Here is a 21626-nt window from a genome sequence, read left to right as displayed (position 1 = left end):
GGAAGTTTAAAGTTCTGGCTTTATAAAGTAACCATAGCACCAAAACAGGACTGGCGATGAACAGAGGAATCTACAGTAACAGTGGAAGGTTTCTTTTTGTAATTGTCTTCTTTACACGATTATATACCATCCCTAAAGTATTCAGAAGAGATCATTCAATGCCATAGGAAGCATTTTCTTCTTCCTAGCCTTTCTGAAGAATGACTTTACAGAAATCACTTTAATCCAGTTTTTAATTTCCATGATTGTGTCTGTGGTGTCAGAGTCTAAATATTTAGAGAACCTTTATGGAGCAGCTGTTGGAAGTTAATTGTCTAGCAGCCAGGGAACCCAGACACTGGTCCCCACAGACTCATGGAACTGTGAAGGACCAGCAACTCCAGTGTTACATCTGCCAGCACGAGTGGATCGTCACCTAGGCTGTTATCTGTTCATGCACAACCTCTAGAAGTGATTAGTTTCTACAGCTTGGCCACAATGAAGCACTGACATAGTTCTGCTGGCTCCTTCATCACTTGAATCCGACAGTACATTGAGAAGCTTGACTGTGCTTGTGCTGGGTGCTTTCTAACTTCAGAAATAATGGGAGTTAAGAGTCCTCAGCACTTCACATGATCAGGCTGTAAGAATGAATATTTCTTTCCATAAACTGTGAGCATGTGTTTAGTTTAAAGGTGAAAACTTTTGGTATGCTTCCAAAAGGGAAAAAAAGTATATTGTATTTTACAACACTGTATTTTTATTATTATTATATATCTGATATTACTACCCTGTCCTTAATATCCTGTGAAATCTAAGCTGTGGCCTTCCCAGGTCTTGTGCCAAAGAGAGTGATTTTGCAAACAACTTGGATGGTACCGTACCATTTTAAGATCCTGTTTTATTCATTTTGTTTATGGTGCTTGTGATCTCCCTCCCTCCCCCCTCCCTTCTGGCACAGAAGCCAGGTCTGCAGCTTAGATTTCTCAGCTCTTAGAACCAGATCCAACAGCAGCCTTCTCTTCTGATTTCAATGGGATCTGGATCAGTCTCTCTGGGAGGCTGTTTACTGAGCTGTGATTATATTTTCAAATGACAATGTAATGAATAATGACTATTCTCCTCTTTTTGGAATCTGATAAACAAGTTTTTAAAACTTACAATAAAATGTTTGCATTTCGGCAAAGCATTTGCTGTTCAGTTGTAGCAGAGCCTACATATCCTTTGTAAGCTGTTATCGTCTGCCAATGGCCAGACTTGCCTATGCTGACAAACTGGACAGTATAATGACTACAACACAGATCAACGGCTTACAATTAATACAGATAACATGTATTTTTGATTTAATCATTAAACCACAATGTCCAGACTGTACCCAGTCTACCTGATATTACAAGAGAGAATCTGTCATAGCTTTTCTGCCAAACATCGAAGTTTCTAAATCTCTCCTCCCTTCAGAATTTAACACCATTTCTAAACATGTAATTACTTTGCTATATGAGGAAATATGTTAGACCCTTATTTGCAAAAATGATATACTATGTCTGTTGATATACCTTGCCCTCATAAAGAGAAATCTCAATGCAAAGCGAATAAGAAATTACAAAGTGAGTAAGTATGGTCTAAAGGAGACTACAGATTTTAGTGTACAAGTCTGCCTTGCTCCTCTGAGGTTGTAAGATAAAGGAGAGGTTTAAGCACCGAAGTTGCAAAGACTTAAACTCAGACACATCATGCACACCTTGGTCAGTGCTCTGAAAATTAATGGGATACTCAGTAAGATTTCACTGCCCAGCAACTGAACGGTTCTAAGCCTCGTTTCCTCTGTAACCCAACTGCTGAAATAAAACTATTTTTAAAAATAGATTCTCAGAACTATCCCAATAGTATAAAAGCTATTCATACAGAATATGTAATGTACATCACATGTAGTTTAATATAGTTGTTGTAACATGCTTATACAGCTAATGAATATCAGTTGGCTCCTGATGTGTGTTTAATATTTCTTACAATACATAAAGATAATTCTTAACAGAATCAAAGGGCCAAGTAACTGTGCAGCCAGAACAACTGTCCAACCACATGGAAATAACTTATATCCACGGATATACATTGGAGAACAAATGCTATTAATAACAGTAGGGCCCAATTATTCCTGCATGTGCTAGCTGACATACGGCTTAACAAAACAGTCACTGAACCGGCCAGAAATGAGGTTATTTTAGACTGTGTTTCGGTAAGTAGCAGGGACTTTGCAGGAAAGGTCATTGTAGTAAGTAACCTAGTTTCAGTAGACACAGGGTGCCTCAGTTGAAATTAAATGAAAAGGAAAATCAAAAGTGGGGCTCTTGATCCCACAGGGGCAAAATTTGCAAACTGTTTGCGTTATTTTCAAAAGCCATAGCAAAGGACTTGATGCATGGGGAAGACTCTTGGAATGCAAAAGAAAAAGATGAAATATGTAATTTTGGATCTCTTACCTTAACAAAGTGAAGAATTTTGAAGCAAAGAGCTTCTCAAACTAAACTAGATGAATACTCCCCCACACATACACTCACACAGATGCACACATTTTCCATCCCCCTCAAGTAAAAAGATAGTAGTAGTAAGCAAAAATCTAAAATGAACAGGGAAAAAAAAGGCATAAAGAAAGATATTTGTTTTAGGCGTCAGGTAATACAGGGATAAAGTGAGAGCTGCCAAAAAGTCAAGCTGAGTTAGACCTTGGAAAGGAAATTAAAACAAATAGTAGAAGGTTGTTTAGCCACAGAAGCAAAAATGGAATCTAAAAAGCAAGGCTGCTACAAATGAATAGATATTAAAGCTAATCTAGGTCTAGCCCTAAAATGGAATAAATCCTTCGCCTCAGTAAATCGTTTTCAGTGAAGATGAAGAGGTTAAATTCAGGGTTAAATTCAGATCAAGAGTAAAGAAATCACTCTGTTCAAAATAGAAGCAAAAACTCAATATGCTGACACTGTTGGGAGACTGCCTCAGAAATCACAAGTCCAGGAGCAAAACCTGGCAACTGTTTTACTAGATAGGGACCACATTGCCGCAGAATAGCAGAACACCCATCTATTTGTAAGGAGGAAGAAAAAGTTATAGTAGGCTTCAGCAGAATGGAAGCTGTGGGTGTGTGAAAGAAGGAAGAATAATTAAAGACACGGAGTAAATGAGAACTAAATGTAGGCAATACCTACTCACTTCTTTTTTTCCACAAAGATAATACAGTTTCTGGTGACAGAAAATGTAAGGGATTGCCAGAGGATTTGACATGGTGCCACTTAAGCAATGGAAATGAAAGAAGATGAAGATTGCATAAGAATTTTAGGGTACGTAAGAAACTGTGTGAAAGGGAAACAAAGGCAAGTAACGCAGAAAGGGATGTCATAGGGATGGATGAATATTACAAGTGGAGTGCCATGAACAATACCTATTCAAAATGTTCGTTAATTGTTAATTAAAGATAACAGCATGCTAACATTCACTGAATGTAGACCACTGAGTAGCATTATGAATACCTAAAGAGCTTGTAACACTGTGAAGAAAAAGCAAAAGAACCTTCAAGACTGAAAACATTATAAACAGATGAAATGTAAAGAAGTATAAGGTCGTGTGTACAGCAACTACCTGCATGAACTTCTAGTATAATCTGAATGCTGATCCCCTAAGAATTGCAGTGTAGAAAAAAAAGACCTGTGTTTCTTAACTGTTCACAGCATGACTATCTGCTACATCACACAGTAAGAGAGGCAAATGGGATTCTAAGAAATAATGAGATAAAGTACTTCTAGTTAAGACCAGAAGGGATTAATGCCACCGTATTGTATTGGTAAAGATGTTACCATGAAAAATTATATCTGATTCTGGCCACCTGTTTTCAAACAATTGAATTCATCTTGGAACAGGTGCAAAGAAATGTTCCCACAATGATAACGGAATGGAGGAACCATCTTCCACAACCACGTTTGGCTTCACAAAATGAAAACAGAAGGATATATATTTTCCCTTTACACGCTGAGAGAACTTATGTTAGGGAGGGAAAAGAGCCATTTCAATTAAAACAAACAATGATAATGTTAGCACAAAACCCCAAGGGAATAAATTGGCCACGAATAAATTCAAGGTGGAATTTACAGGAAGGTTTCTGAGCATCAGAGGAATGAGGTTATACAACAGTCTTCCAAGAGAAGTAATGGAAACAAAAAATCCTAATGAGACTTACAGTGGAGAATGGTCATTGTAGGAGAAATTATCCAACATGGTTGTCTGGGAATCCATGACCCAGGAGGTCCCTTTCAGGGTCCTCATAAATTACATATGAAAGAAAAGCTATGAGGTCATAGTGTCCCATCAACCTCAATAAAACTAAATGAGCAAAACACAAAAGAGAAGACTGCTGACCAAAAACATAAAATAAGTCTCTTTCCCTCCCCTTTTTTAAACAGCAAAACCAACCAAAATATTGCTTAATATAAAATATAAAAGTACCTGGTAATGTTCTCGTGTTATTTCAGACTGTGTTTTTACAAGGCCAATTTACTCATTGTATTGCACCCAGTGCTTGGCCTAGTTCAGTTTTAATAATAATTCAGAGAAACTAGCTTACAACATACTATATCTTTTAATATCTTTCTCCTTTATGTTCTCCTACCTTCAATGGTGGCTCTGGTGCAGGGCTTGTAAGTTCTGGGAGACTGCAGAACAAAAAACTTTATGTTATAAATTTAGACAGCTGAATGGCCCAAATTTTAATTCCTTTCCCACAAAGGTTGCTTTGTGTATCAGATACTCACACATGGCATATGTTTGCAAAAAAGTGGCTCATGAACCCTGCCTGTATTTCTGACTTAGACAACTGAAAAAGAGCCAGGCACCACAAAGAAAGATGGGCTCTTTAAAAAAAAAAAAAAAATCTTAGATTGGGCAGCTGTAACAGGAGAAACCCACCTTACTTTTGAAAACTTTGGCTTTATTAGTAAGATGCTTTTACAGAGCACATAACACCTCTGCAATCAAACTGTTAAGGTATGGGACTTCTGAGGTGTAAACTGCGCATTTCTTCTACAGGCCACAACAACAGAACACAATGAACAGAACTGAATGGAGGGGAAAGTACATGGTCCCAGTGATACCCCAAACAAATGCTGCTGCTGGATGAGAACACCAGCATGAGGACACGCTCACCTTACAGATTTAAGTATAAACTAGCACGGGTTACATACGTGAACTCAAACCCCACACCACTGAGTGAATAGGGAAAATTGTATTATTCACTGTAACTTTGATGACCAAACATCAGCATTCAATAGAAGTGACCAAAAGGATATTAATGCATGCCACATAAAACTAGCAGCTAGCTGGAACAATACTTACCCTAAGTATTTTGACAGCTCCTTACTCAGATCTTCAGGAATATATTCTGATATTAACCCGTGGGCATACCGTACATAGTCTTCAGGAACAGGACAGGGAATGAAAAGAATAAGAAAAAGAACATTCACATTATATAGTCATGCTGTCTTAGCCATGTTGTATGCACTACCATAAATCATAAGGTTGAACTAATAGTAAGAGACTTCTAATGGATACACTGTGATGGTTCTCTGTGTTGAGTAGTTTATGTTACATGACACTTGTAGGTTTATTTAAAAAGTAAAGACTTACTACACTCACTTTGTCAGCACATGTTATTAATATCTGCTGTATGTACTTTACAAAAGCTGTTCACTTTCTGAGAATACTAGATATCATGTATTTTTCCGAATAAATTAAATTTTAAAAACCTGCAAAAGTAAAAAGCTGACTCAACAGAACATGCAATCATTAATTTTAAAGCATCTGGATCTTACAATTATTTGGCAAGCGCTTCAGTACTAAAGTACATTTTCTGGCTTCAACTGAAAACAATTAGATGAGACAATGAGTCTATTTCAAAGTCTTGTACTTAATTTCAGTACATTACGGAAAATGCCAAGGCCTATCTAAACATCACTGGCAAGACAGGATAATTATCTGTGGAAATATGAACTACTAGAAGCTGTTTTCAGTACAGGGCACTGCTGCTATAAATGTTTTTTTCTGAGAGACGGGAAAAAAAAAGTGACCCTTTTATAACATGAAGTCCTAAACCAGATCTTTTCCGGTCACGTTCTACACTCACACTTACTGATCATGGGCTGGAACTTTCAAACTTGCTGTTGTTGGGGCTGCTAGGGAGTAACTTTATCCGTGCACAGGAAGTATTTGCCAGACACACATCAAGCTAAAATCTCACCTCCAAATTCCATCTACAATAGGCCAGCTCTATCTTTTTGTATGACTGCACCCTTAGAGAGTTAAGAGGTACATGGTAAACTGGCCTCAGGGTAGTGAAGAGCTATTTTTTCTGCATCAGAGAGTTTCCTCCTTTTTTTGAATATCTAAAAAGCCCAATGCAAATTGGCACTGAAGCAGAAAGCATTAACAAACTGACACCAGCATATGCATTTCAATCGGACTAGCATCAAACTCACAGTATCTCCTGTCTGCACTTCTCTTCCCTCCACTGCCTCAATTCATCAAGTCTTAGTCACTCCCTAAGCCCATTTTAGGGTCAGGAGAGAAGAAGAGAAGAATAAATAATTTCAATCCAAGACAACTTTACCTCTGCACTTAATATGACCAATTTATCTCTTAAGAAAAATATTTCCGTCATTTCACTCTTTGCATTATGACACTGAATGGCGAGGCCTGATCAACTGCTATTGTAACCCAAATACGAAATCAATTTTCTTTATATTTCTGCCCTGAAGGAATCTTCACTGACTTCCTTTACCAATTTTAAAATACCACTGTTTGCCTTCCAGGTACTCTGGTCTCACCTTAGCCTTGCTTTGTTATTAACCTCCTGTCAAACACCAGGAATACTTGTACACCTCCCTTCTTTGTCTTCCTAGCGAAATATTCAGGTTTCCTATGTTGAATCTTCCCTCCTTTCCCACTTGCACTCATTATATCATCCCAGGTTTTTGCCCTACAACATCTGTAAAAGCTAACTACAATACCCATCTATTCATGAGGTACTGAAATTTCATAATACCCTTATGCAAGAAGAAATTCTCTACCGAAATAAATTGCACTGTCATGGCAGTGAAAGGATCAGACAAGAAAATTAGGCTTATTAAAAATAAGTGTTGAGTAAGGTCCATTTGACTTCCTGTCATTCACCTTGCTGTATACAGTGGGACTGCCTCCAAAACTTACCTATTTTTAAACCCTGGTATTCCCTACTTGAATGCTGCTCTTTTAAATCTATACATCTAAAAAGAAAAGTATATGCATGTTTTTGTAAGTAAGCAGGAAGGTGGAAAAAACACTACAGATTAGCTATTTGATTACTCATTTCAGAGACAAAGTATTTAGGCATAGTCAAGACTGTCAGTGTCAGCACAGGACAATTTTCCATTTCTTTAAAGAAGTAGGGGTAGGGAAAAAGGGTAAAAAGCTACTGTAAAGTTAAAGTAACTTACAAATTTTGCAGCTTTGTCTCTCTTTAAAAACCATATATTACAATCCCTGTTCTATAAAACTGTCGAGCTGCCTCTTAAATCTCATTTATGTTGTTTCCTTTGATATCATTACTTGGTAACTCATTTTCCACTTCGTCAGCAAGTTGCTTTGTTTTCCTTATTTTTCAATGGCATGCAGACTTCTGAATGTCTTAGTAATCAGAAGCAATTTGCCTTTGTTCGTTTTGTTCCGAACCTTTCTTAATTTCCATTAACGTCCATTTTCAGGTTTCTCTACACAACTTCATATCCCAGTGACATTCAGGATGCTGCCCTCCCCAGCAAAAGGGTGACTAGAAGGAAGCAGGATCACTCCAGACTTTTTGGTACCAGCACTGTCACTTTCAGAGAGATTTAATATACATACACTGTTGAAGTTTTTGCCCTGAATAAGTGTGCAAACGTATTCTGTCCATTTGTCACAAAGTAATGTTTAGTCTATGACTGTGTCTTCCTACCATCCGTTTTCTTTTAGGAGACTTCTATCAACAGCATTTGCATACTAATAAAAAAATAGTCTTTTCTAATACAGAGACTTGTATTGTGTGGATACTCATACATATTACGTATGGTCTCAGTTCAGTAAAGCACTTCAGCATATATTTCACTGAGAAAACATCTTCTCTGTAAACTAAGGAGAAGCTAAAAGAACCCCAGTTGAGATCTAATGTCAATGCCCCCCTGATGAAGATACCAAAGAACTCAAGAAATGTCAAGAGACACAGCCACAACACGCATGGATTTTTCTGTGCAAGGAATACATTCACTGCAGAGACCAGTTTCAGTCCATCTTAAATGCTAATCATGTGTTTTATCTGCAGGTATGCTGTTTCACAAAAACTGAATTCATTACAGCGCTTACAATGGTTAGTTTTCTTACCTTCTTCAGCATCTGTGATCTGTTTACCGCTGATAAACGTAGCTGCCTGTACCCTTTCACCTACAGATATATTGTTGCTTTTAAGTGCTTTCACTGTTTGATTGACCTATAGGAAACCACAGAAAGAAATGTCTATATCAGTGTTGTTATGCACACATTAATGCAGTGACAAAGCTCTTGTAATTTTGTTTCAAGCATATAAAACACTCAAGTTATGGACTGTGGTGAAATTTAATATACATTTGTAATGACTAGCATATGAGCTCAAAAACGCAACAAAGCTAGCCCGTTTTTGAACGTGTTGCCTTGGCAACACAGCACCAGTTTTGTGGCACCCTAAGATGCGATGAGCTTTTCAGATGTAACAGCCACCCTTATACAGGTGAGAAATACACCTGCTGGAAGAACAGAATGCCCCAACCCAGTTGGACTGCAAAGGCAGCCCCGATGGAAATCAAAGATTAAGAACATTACAGGGCACTGAGATACTGTACCTAACACAGAGATCACTGGCAAAGAAATTTTCAACACAAGCAGGCGCCTGCTCAACCACTCAGGCATTCATTGGAAAGGAGATAACCCCTAGCTTCATCATTGCAGAAAGCAGACCAGATTTTCTGCTCATGTTGACTAATTTAAGGTTTCCCAGCCACATATGATGCATACGATCTTTTTCTACAAAGTAGCATCATAATAGAGGCACATCTATGTGTAAAATTAGATATACCTTCTTTATACCAAAACACAGACAACACTGAACTTAGTCATAAGAGTTATTTCTTTTCAGCATACTGTACTGACTTCTTGAAGAATGTGATGGGATTAGGATAGCAGCAACCATATCAGGACCGTTATGAAAGACTCTGCCAAGACTTCATGAGGGATCACATTTACAGCACAAAACCAAGCTGGACTATCTGTCCAGCTTTAGGGCATGGCAGAATTTAAAAGTTGCAAGGAGAAACTCTTAAAGCCTTCCTCTGGCCCACTGGCAAAGCAGATAAGGCAAGAAATAAGCCCCTCACTTCGTGCAAAGCCCACAGAGCACAGCAATAAACTCAACTTCAGCTTCTTCTCCTGCCTCCCCACTTCAAATCTCTTTCACGCCAGCCCCATCAAAATGAGAAATGTAACAAACCTGCCATTTCTCTAATACCTCATCCCACTCCTGCATGCAGCAACTGTGGTGTGCTGTCTATCCTTCTTGCACAGGACATGTACTTTAACTGAGGGATGCCACATGGCTCAAATACAGATATGGACAAACTAATCTGCATTTTCGATTTAAACATAAAGCAATTTAAAAAGCAAAATAGAAACATGATACCTTTTTCTTTAACCACTTCAATGTCTTCTCTTGGCTGTACTTGTGAAATTTCTGACTGCCAATCTCTGAGATAAAAACCAAGAAAGGGGAAGAAAGTCATGACTGGTTTAGATTGCATTTTCAATACACTTAAAATCTTCAGAGTTGTAGACAGAGCACGGAAGTTAATTTGCAGCTTGCACATGTTTGATATCAGGGCAAAAAGTTTCAAAAATATTGGAAACATGGAAAAATAAACAGACTGAGCTGATATGCATAAGTTTGAACAACCTAACAATCTTTAATTAGGCCCTAATCCAGCAAAGCTCATATTTTATTTATATATGGGTAATCTTGGGCTGCCTGAATTCAGTAAGGCTCTTCTCAAGCCCTTGTAATTTGCCAAACCTTCACTACCCTGTGTCACCAGACTGGTCATTGTAACTACACACTTTGCAACATAAAACATTGTTTGCCTGACTGCAAAAAAACAGACAAGCACCCACAACATAGTATCTTAAATCTTTGGTTTATTAATTCCAGCACCTAGTAGGGGGTCAGGAGAGTTGGGTAGGGAAGACAAACGATTTGACCTTTCAATAATCTCTTTTCCTATCATTTCTCTGCTCTCATTTCACAGGGTGACTATGGTAGAAGTTTACTTCTATCCTCCTTTTGCGTACTTTAATACAGTGTCAAAGGAAAATAAAGAGCTAAAATAATGAAACACACTCCTAGTGGGAGGAAGTACATGATTCATTTATGATTTATTGAGCAACATAAATTAACTCGATGACATAAGAATTTCAAAAAGTATTTCCCCTGTGATAACTAGGGTACCACGAACATATGTGAGTCAGGATGCTGAGGCAAAGGAGAGAGAAAATTGCAAAAGCTCATGGAAATTTCAGGATAAAAATTATTGAGCTTTAATTCACAGTGCTCCATTTTAGAAATGGAACAAAATGCCTAGTAAGATTACACAGGAGATTTCAGAGCCCACTGTGTTTGAATCTATTTCTTTAACAGGTATTTCAATAGCTTTTAATCTCCTGTATACCGTTCCCATAAATACATACATCTGTTTCATGTCATTTACTGACCCAGTATCATATTCCAGCACTAGGTTCATAGAGTTTCCTTCTCCCCTTGCAAACAACAACATTATTTATGATTGTTTCAGCATTTCCTTCTTTGGGGTTTATCTTGGCTCTTCCAAATTGCATACAAATATCTAACTATTATGTGCTCTTTGTGTATGCATGGTAGGGGGTACGGAGAGGTCAGGGAAAGCTGTTTACAAGATAAAGTTTAAGTCTATCTCAACACAACAGCTGTAGAAGAGTAAAATGCAAAAGATTCTTCATAGCAAAAAGGAAAAAAATACTAATATACACTTTGCTTCGTGCAGTTGATGAGTTGCAGGTAAAGTTGCAGCTGTGACATTACTGGCTGCAGCCTTCAGGACTTTGAAGTTTCTAAATGGCTCTGAAAGAGAAGCAGCAGAAATTGGGGGAGACTGTCTGTATGCTTGAACCTGCTTCTCGAAGAGCTAACATGGTTTGGGCCAAGCACAGTGAGTACGATTACCGGATTCCTCTCTTATCGGAGAAAGTTCGAGGAAGGGACATCCTCCTGCCACCATCCCCCAGCCCATGCTGAAAAGTAATTCTAGTCCAGATTCCCAGGCAGACTCCCCCACAACAGCATGATTCAGAGTGACTCAGTTAGAGAAAGGAAACGTAGAACTGTGAAGCCATTTTCATTAAAACATGTGAAAAATAATTACGCTGAACCCTTCAGAGATCACTTTGTTTGAAAACATTTTGTGTGCTTGACAGTTTTGACTATTAAACTCTAGAAACTGACAATATTTGAGACCTCTGAAGAATTAAAGTGAGTTATGAAAGTCACAAACTGCTGACAAAAGGATTCAATATTGGAACGTGGATTTAACATGTGATGCACATTTGATATTGGTGAGAGTTAGCGACTATGTTTGATAATATGAGTATATATTGGAAAGCCTTTTGTTCCCTAATGTGTCTGGTGCCTATAAAACTGGTCTGAGACATCTGGAAAGATTGGGTTTGAGAAATACAGATGGAATATAAGTGGTTCTACAATTAAATAATATGTTCAGCGATCGGGTAATCGCTATGTAGACTTGGAAGTTTCCCTGATGTATTGTTGAGCAAACTGCCTAAAGCACATTTTAACATCCATTTTCTCAGTGTTTTCCATAACTCAGAAACTCATATGGCCCCTTTTTTCCTACCTTCTGGGAATACAAGCTTGGCAATATTACTTAGTTATTCTAATCAGGTAAGTTTTCTTGGCTCTTCATGTTAATCACATCAGACAAGATCACAGTGCAGTTTTTGCCTTGCAAAATGAAACAAAGAGTAACGCTCTAGAATTGGGAGTTCATAACCCTTTCCTAATCCTTCTCTATTGTACTCTTTATCCAATCTTTGAATTCATTAGCAAACAACCTGCCTCACCCAGATTCAGCAAGCTGTAACACACCCTTTCCCCAACTACTAAAGCAGGTAAATGGGAATTTAATCCAGCAAAATGAATTTTCAGTGCCCTTCAACACTGAGGCCAGGGAAAGTGGAGTTTCTGCTAATTCAGTAAGTGTAAACTGTGAGTGCTCTAGGGTAAGAATTTGTTATACAGATGTTAAAAGTCTTAAGATTAAATTAAGAGTGAAATAATTATGTTGTTAGGTTCTGCCAAATGGATCAGAGTCGCAGAAGACCGAACACAACAGATACTTCTTGCCCTAAAGCCCTGCTCCTTAAATGAGAAAGGCTATGTAGTAGACAAGTCTTAGAGCTAGAAAAGAGTACATTAGTCATAATATTGGTATTTTTTACAGGCAATAAAAGAGATGTGAATATGAAACACATAGAAAGGGAATGAACAGAACGGTGACCTGTGCATGACAGGCAGGCAAGCACTGATGTGTCTGTTGCATAACTGTAGGTTTGGCGTTCTAAAAAAGTGAAAGAAATCCTAAGAGCAAGGCCTAATGTTGTTACTTTCAACCCAACCCAAACACGAACAAGAAAAGCAGCAGCAGGTACACGTCCAAGATTATCACATACAGCCAGAGCATGCAAGCACACACAGCATTAATATTGACAGCAATCCTTGTCCATTATGTTTCAAAACAAACAAACAAACAAAAAAAAACAGGAAATGAAAGTAACTTCTTGAGCAGTTAATATCATTTCCTGGCAAAATGTCCCAAACTGATTGGTGTACATAATGCATTATGAAAAGCACCAATACAAAAACCAAAACCAAGCAGTAAAGAATTTTCACTACTATCTACCAATACAGTCTATCAAACAATGCTCTGGTGGACAACAACCGCAAATACGATTTCAGAATGGATACAGAGGTTAGACTAAGATATAAGATCTTGTCTATGGCAAATCTATATGCTTAGTTATTATTTTGCTGTTAAAAAGGAAACACTAATACCACCCAGAGGCAGCGTTGCTGTTTGGAGAAAGTGCCTCTTCAGAAAAATAACGCTGGCTTTGCCGTATATTCCTATGCAGAGTTCTTAGTTTGACAGTCAAGAGAATCTGGTGGGATTTTTCACCTTCTGAGACAGAAGGGCAGAAGTTTAGTATCCCCTCTTGCCCCCTAGCTCCTTAGCCAGTATCGGACAAGTTGTAGGGGACAGTAATCGCCTAGAAGTTTAATATTAGTTTTTACTGGAAGCATTTATCACTCCATGGGAAGGCAAAAGCGGTTTTGTAGTTCAGATGCATCTGTCTTAAAGAAGCCTTCTTGAAAGTCAGAATCCACCCTGAGAAAAGGGTTGCCTGCTCCCACTGACACTGAATGTAACTCAATGCTTTCCGAAGGTTCTTTTGGAAATCCAGGACAGCACATAACTCCAACTACCCCAGTCCCAGCAAAATGTAACAATTGTCTCACTGCCCAGATTTCCTGCTGTCTTGTTAAAGTGATCATTTTCAATGGAAACGCGTCCTGCCCTGAAGTTCAAATTGATTCTTTTGGGGAAGTAACTGCTCTGTGTTAATGCATATGTACCATATCATACAGGAAATATTTGAGCTTGTACATCTAAATCCTTCAGGAAAAGCTCACAGTCTCCTATCTTGATGCTCTATGCAGCCTAAAAGAGGTCTGGCATTTTACTCAGCAGCATTTTCGTCTTCTATCACCCTTCCTCAGCCTATCTGTAGAGGAACAGCTAGATATTTCTTCTTATACATATGTATCAACAATGGCAGAGTGCTTCATGAGAGCATATTCCTAATATTTCTAATTCCTAATTCCTAATACTTCTAATATTTCTAATTTTAATCTGTGTACCTCTACTATTTGGAGGTGCTCTATACACGTAAAGGGTCAGACAGTTAACGTTTTTTCACTTGGTGGTAGATTCAGTGTTCTCAAATTCCTGTACAGGTAGAACTCCACTATCAGAAAGTCAGCAAACAGAAGCATAATGCCCTTTATAGGACTGAACGTAAAAACTGGAGATTTGCATCTTTTGCAGGTCTGCCAAGCTGCAAAAATTATTACGTAATGCCCCTTTCTCTTCCCTAGAAAGTATATATTGTCCTCAAAATAAGAGCCCCCTGTACCAAAGGGAATTCTGGACAAAGCTTGAGGGCACTATGTATAGAATTGGTACTTTGCTATTTTCTTCCGTTCAGCTTTTCTCTCACATAGCTATGCATCCCAATCAAGGTATGCATGTAAAAAATAAAAATAAAATTAAGTCTTTAAACTTAATCCCACAATAAATTATGCAAAGCTAGAAAACTTGTGCTCTCCTATCTCAGCAGTATATTCTCTCTTCTTGAGCTTTGTTCTGCTTATTGTTTGAATGCTTTGCTACAAAGGGAAAAAAAAAAAGCCACATGGACAATGGTTTCACTTCTTCCACAGAAGACTATGCTACACTAAAGAAAGAGTTCAGGAAGAAATAAAACTTTTATCAAAAGGCAAAGAAAGTTCATAGCACATAGCCATCTCTGATCAGTTTATCATTTTTATGCCACCAAGCTGGAAGACTGCACAACTATTTTAGAGTTAAAGCAGATAATCTGAGATCCACATTCTACTATTCACAATACTGTAACGAAGACTTTTAAGCCTAAACTTCTGCTTTTAAAATACAGCTTCATCCAGCACCTTAAGTAAAGTGAAAAACAGTACTTAAATCTATTTTGTAATGAAGTAGCACTAATAAATCCAACCTTCCCTCCCTCCCCCGCCCAAATCTTTTCACCTTTTTCTTCCGTTACATGATGTATGGACTGTTTAACATCTGCACACTTCAGCAGCAACGGGCAATAAGGGTACTCTGAGTCTAGCACAACTTGATCCAGTGGCTGGAACTTTCCTTGCTGCTGAAAATACATCAAAGGAACAATAAAAGCATTATTACAATGTTAAGACATATATATATACGCATGTATAGAAATATATATGCATGCAATTGCCACAGTTTTAAAATAAAGTATTTAAAGAAGATCATATTTTGAACGGTACCACATGATACATTTAGAAACTGATTACAAAGCAAACTATAAATATTTACTTCAAAACAGTAAATATCTGCAAAATGCTGAACTCTTCAATTACTGCACTAAAGAGCCCAAATTTAAAACAACATGGGGAGAAGCTAATGTGAAGTACAGCGAGATTTTTTGGAAGATGACATAAGACACAGTAGTCAGTGTGTGCCAATAGTGTTTGAGACCAAAACCTGTTGGATTAAACCCAGTGTCATAACTTCCATTCAAATTTTGCTTTTCCTTCCATAAAAGATAAATCTCAAAGGAGCAGGGCAGCTTCTGGAACACAGTATTAACCTTTCACCTCTGCAAAGTCAATTCCAGTTTGGCCACAGTATGCATATAAAGCGATTTTGGCACAACTTAAATAGCCCCACACATGACAGAACCATCAAACAAATCTTGTCGTTGCCAAACAATGCATAATCATTCAGCACAGTTTGGCACAACTGGCAGCCTTCTCTTTGGAAAGCTCCTTTAGCGCATCAGTACAAAGACTCAGTGAGCTCTCCATCCTTGGAGAGCGCAAGGTCTCAGGAGCCAAGGCTGAAGTCATTACAGCGGTCAGTATAAAAAAAGCACTTGGGTAAACTGTTTTCATTATTAATTAATCCTCTTACTAAACAGTCAGAGGCTTCATAAAAATAACCATCCGCTGTTAAATAAGATTTAAAAAAAAAAAACACCACAAAACAATGAATTTCAATTTGTTTCTCTTGAAAATGAAAAGGTACAATTACAATGGCAAAAAGGTTATGAGGGGCAGAAATAAAGCTTCAATGAACTGTCTCCCATGGATAACTTACCTGCACAAACCACTTTGTGTCCAGAAGCCAGACAGCCATGTTCACCTTGTGCAGCAACACAGAGCCTAAACTAAGATTGGATAGGAGATGGCTCTGCTTAGGGACACTTAAGCAACCCTGCATCACACTATCAAAACTGGAGGATGGTGCAAAGAATGATTCTACAATACTCAGGAGGTATCTTAATTACCTCCTCCTTAATTACTCATTAGTTCAAGCCAGAAGTGACCGTGCTGTATTCAAGTTGGCCTTGCTTGAGACATCTGCCACAAAATCCTCAAGACTTTGGTTTACTGAAGAATACAGTAATTTAGGCAGGGAACTGCAGGAATGCATTCGTCCTTATTTAGGAACCCATAACAGCTCTACAAACTTACCAGGCACCATGCCTGGTTTAGAAAACCCTTCCAGAACAATGTACCTAAGAAGCAAATGGCAGTACTGGATGCTTCCAATGCAGAGAAAACAGCAGCAACAGTCATCCTTTATTCAGGCTACCTCAGCACTCTGTCACATTGACACAGGAGGTTTACTGTTTGCCTAATTTAAGTTTGGTTTATAAAGCTTTCAAAGGAGTGCTGAATTCAAACAGAGTGCAATACTGAGAGAAACAGCTCAACTATTCCTGTGCAATGACTTCTTCTGATGGGACACCCTAGAGCAGGAACAGACCACAGAACATCTGAACACACTGGCACACCCTACACCATAAATTATTTAGAAGTAATTGCATAACAATAGGTTACTATTACAAATGTCTAGTAGGACTTTACTTCTTCAACATACAAGAACAGTTTTCCTGCATTCTCCACCTGCAACCTTAAGCAGAAAATAGCAAGCCACTTGATAGGAAATGCTCTTAGAAGAAAACCTCTTAGGATGCATAAAGTGAAATTATTGACCCCATGAAATAAAAAACGAGGATTAACATTTTTATTTTATGCTCTCTTTTCACAGGCACATTACAAACTATAAATCAATAATATTGCCTAGGAGTTTTGATACACGTTGGATATTTAAGTAAGGTTTTGCAACACCCTAGATAAATTGATTAACCCATTTATTAATCATCTTTTGGATACTTGGTTATCCCTTTGCTATTGCATGATACACCAGCTCTACAAATACTGTTTGTAAAAAGGCAATGTTTCTTTTCAAGTTCAAACTCCCACAGAAATGTTTCTTTTTCATCTCCCATAGCATCCAAAATCATCTTTCTTTCTTCTCCTGTTTCTCAGAGTGATTCACCTACTCCTTAGGAAGGGCTCTAGTTTGTTTTATTCTGATGACATCTATCATTTTAAATTCAATGGTTCGAGGATCGGTTCTCACAAAAGGACAAAAGATTCTCTGCTTCTTTTACAAAGAGGGGATTAGGTTTTGTTCAGATTGCAAGCTGATTCCTGGAATATACTTTACTGGCCAAAAAAAATGGTGAAAACAGAAGTATGTCTAGGGTGGCCATCTCTGTTTTAAAAGCAAATTAAATTTCCCATAATATGGAAGTCCCTGTTGGTAAAATTAACATAACTTCTGCAGAAAATGAAGACAGAGCTAATGCTTTCTCCTGAGAATTCCAGTGAAAAAATTAAGCGGGCGTACCTCCTTGTCTGCTTTTATGAGGTAATAAAGTATCAGGAATAAGGGGTCCATCGGCGTCACGAACAGCAGGCGCCCATCTAAGTGAGAGATATACAAGAGTAAGTTTAGTACCAAGAGGCATGAGTATATTGCTTGTCCATTTTTTAGGATGTTTGTCAGGACCGTGGGCAAGAAGAGCGGATTTTTTTATGTTAAGTAATCCAGTATTTCGGTAAAATGGGCAAGAAAATAGTATTTGTGATTTTACGTTAAAAATATAGAGAGCTCAATTCTCAACTCTGCCAAACAAAAGCACAAGCTCTGTTGCAGGTCTTCTGGCTTCAAGCACTCTCAGTTTTCCCTTTTTCTGGACTGTAATAAAAACAGCAAAATTAAAGCTGCCCTCTATTGGCAGATTTGGGTGTAACAGAATATTGTTCTGGGATACCAGATAGACCCAGTATACTTCACCCCAAACACCGTGCAAGAAAACACCATGCTGGCAGCAGAGGATGGCCGTGCAAGAAATAATTTCAACAGATAGTTAAGTTAGAGCTGTGTTTCATTTGTAAGGGGAGAATCTGCACATAGTCTCCTAATAGAACAAAATACACTGCAACAGATCGGAAAATGTTCCTGTGTGTTTTATTCAAAATTACAAAAGAAGAACTTGGTCTCTCCTTGAAGCAGACACCTCTGCCCATATGAAGCTCATTGCAGGACAATAGCTCAGTCTTTCTGTATAATCGTAGATAATTGGAAATAAAGAAATTCACTAATGAGAGATAATAATTGATGTCAACTTGAAATTAGTTAGCAAACCAAAGGCAAATAAATGTAATTCTTTTTTAATTCACGTGATTAAGATATTTTTTAAAAAAGGAAATCTTATTGCAATGGCCCTAAGGCTAACAAAAGATAGGGTGGGAAGGTGGTTTGGTCAAAGCTCATACCCAATCTAGCATCTGCACTGTTAACATGATGCATTATAGTGTGAAGTCCCTACAATAAATCTGTATAGCCAAATCAGCCTGGGGATCCAGTTCACGTTTATCTCAAAGCTGATTTCAACTCTTCTTTCCAGAGAGAGTACCAATGACATGGCTATTACGGGACTATTTGTACGGCTTCTGACAAGCCTCAAGAATCCTAAATGAACCCCTGGCTGGAGCAGAATGGGCTCTTACACTGTACTGTGTCATCCTCCTTTTGCAATTCTGTAATCAGAAGATAAACCTAGAGGTGACAGCCTCAAAACGTGGCTCTAGTATTGTGTGAGCTGTGTAAGACAAACAAACATAAGGCAACTCGCATTTATATCAAAATGATACAGATCAACCCATGCAAGCAAAATCAAGACAAGTCTAGGGCATTCAGGGTCAAAACATTCCTCCAGCTATGTGAGTTTGTAAGCTGGTACTGTCACATGCTAAGACCCTGGAAGAAAACTACCCAGATCACAAGGGAATACATTTCCCTGACAAGAACCAGGCAAAGACAGCTCTTAATCTCAACACCACAGCCGTTAGCTGTGGAAAGTATCTGGACTACTTACTCATAAAGCTGAAAGTTTTTATAATAAAATTGGAGGAAAAAAACACTAGCCACTTTCTTAAAGTTTCAATTTAAATGTTTTCAACTGTACCTCCAGGAAGAGTATTTTTATTTGTCCTAAGGAGTTTTGACTCACTGTAGGTGTGTCAAGACCTCTGTCTTTCTCTGCAGATAATAATGAGATGATTTGCTTTAACTGCAAACAACACAACTTTTTTGTGTTGTTTTTCATCTGACCATCTCAGAGATGCAGCAGCCCAAACATTCGGAAAAAAAAAATTCCCCCCTTTATATTTTAAATGAAACTGAAGCAATTGCTTCTCAAGGCAAGCGTTTGCAAAGGGCCAAAGCAGAGGTTAGAAAAAGAAAGGGGAGAACACAACATGGATGTAATTGGGAGCAGGGAGCAACCCAGTCTTTTGGCTCCCCCCCAGATGGAGCAAGGAAAAGCTCACAGACATACTGTTTGCATTGCTATACGCACCTGCAAAGGATGTTTAAAAAATAACACGCATTTGGGATATTACCGTTAAAGAAGGCATATGTCTGGTGAGGCTGTTTATTTATTTATTATTATAAATGCTCTTTTTTTTTCTAGTTGAAAATGGACAAAAAGGGTATGCCTTTATCACCTGAACTGATACTTATTGCATGGTCTGTGGACGTCCTGGGAGAGAAACACTACCCCAGTGACACCCTTATTGATACAGGATCATTAAAGCTGTCACAAGTGGTTACATAAGTTTCTTTCTCATTTTTAGAAATATCATGGACTATGATATTATAGATGATCTCACTTCAGACAAAACACTGAAACGGCACCTTCAGACAGCAGCCGTATCCCTGAGATCACAACACTCACACAGAGGACTACAGAGGTAATTAAAAGAAAACAAGACCATGCATTCCAACACTTGGAGCTCTAACACGCTGCTCTGCTTAGCTAGCTCAGGCCTTCCAGCCCTTTTTCCCTGCCGTAGGATAAGACATATTTTACTTACACTGAGGACTTTCTGGTCTGATTGACAAGGCAAGCTAAGTATTTTATAGCACTTCAGTTTAAATACAATTGAATGACTCCCCCGCCCAGCTATACCCTTCCTCAAAGACAAACGAACATCTGTCTAATTGAGGCTGCCAAAGGCAGCCTTTTAAAGAGAGACCACAAAGCCCCTAGCCCTGGTTAAATCCAGATGGCAAACGAGTGTGTCAGAAGGTAGGGATGTGATGCAGCATGCCTCAAACAACTAGGAGAAACACCTGTAAATTTACTAGAAGAGAGAGGGAAGGTGTCTGTTTATGAACATTAGTTACAGTTGGGGGAAGGATATGTTATATTACTCACCTTGTTGAACAGTCTCACCTATAAACCAGGAACGATATTCTTCATGAAAAGCTTTAACTTCAAACAGCTGCTGTGCACCACTATTGAATAAGTAAAGGGTTGCTTCCCCTGTCAGAAGAGAAATCTGGTTTGTGTTTGTAAGCTTTCACAAAAATCAAAAGAATACCCAATACATCTGAAGAATGTGCCTTATATACATACACACACAAACATACACACATTCTACATAAACTCACTACAAAGAAAGCTCAGACAAAGAAAACTATTATATACAGATGTTCGTTTACCAGCTCTATAAACCAAACTGAATTTGAATCAATAAATAAGATGTGTGAATAGTTCATCTTACAACACAAAGCCTTTGATCCAATCCCAAATCAAAATCACAGAAGAAATTAGCTTTTGTCTGTACTGAAGGGGGAAGGTGGAAAACCAGAAAATTTCCTTTCCCTCTCTCGTGCTTGTTCCCAAGACATTAGATGCTGGGTTAGGGGAACAAAACTCTCAAACCTTCAAGTGACAACTTGAAATCTTTTGTGTGCGTGTGTACATCAAAATGGACAACAGATAACTCAGTATGGTTAGACAAACAAGGTTAACAAGGAAGTTAAAAGGAGCTGCCTCAACGTGCCCACCATAATCTTGACAGTTTGAAAAGTGAAAGAAAAGCTTTATTTTGAGCCACCTCATAGCACAGCTCTGCTGTTTCTAGGTTCTAATGAGAAGGTGACAAATGTGTTACAAACAGAATTGGCATTTTCTGTGTCTCAAACAAGAAGTCAACAGAACTACAGAAGGGGCCACTGACATTCAGTTAGTTGAGTCTGTTGGCTGGACTAGCCCTGTCTTGGTTATCAGTGCATCTTCGAGAGACAACATCAACTACAACATGGCAGTCCTGCTCAAAACACATAAATTGCAAAGCTGCACTGACTTGCAGATCGCATGCTGGCTCAAAAAAGTGTCAATGCAAGCCCTTGCAAGCTGATGTCAGCACTACTGTTTCCAGCCTGATGAGATTCCTAGGTGCAGAGGAAGGTCAGCTA

General features: G+C 38.3%; 1 protein-coding gene across 5 annotated transcripts in view; it reads right to left on the bottom strand.

Moving 5' to 3' along the window:
- Positions 1–21626, bottom strand: part of RNASEH2B (ribonuclease H2 subunit B) — a 43825-nt gene that overhangs the window by 7677 nt on the left and 14522 nt on the right. For 2 of the 5 annotated variants that reach the window (XM_083810189.1, XM_083810185.1), the window contains exons 3-9: positions 20581–20688; positions 17703–17779; positions 15006–15126; positions 9740–9804; positions 8413–8518; positions 5359–5437; positions 4637–4679 (exon numbers count right to left, since the gene is read on the bottom strand). In XM_083810189.1, coding sequence (XP_083666315.1) covers positions 4637–4679; positions 5359–5437; positions 8413–8518; positions 9740–9804; positions 15006–15126; positions 17703–17779; positions 20581–20688 — 599 coding nt within the window. The remainder of the gene's footprint in view (positions 1–4636; positions 4680–5358; positions 5438–8412; positions 8519–9739; positions 9805–15005; positions 15127–17702; positions 17780–20580; positions 20689–21626) is intronic. The other 3 variants (XM_083810187.1, XM_083810188.1, XM_083810186.1) reach the window with 3 other exon arrangements.

This window comes from Anser anser (assembly GCF_964211835.1).
Source record: "Anser anser genome assembly, chromosome: 1".
NCBI lineage: Eukaryota > Metazoa > Chordata > Aves > Anseriformes > Anatidae > Anser > Anser anser.
This window is presented reverse-complemented; position numbering and strand designations above follow the sequence as displayed.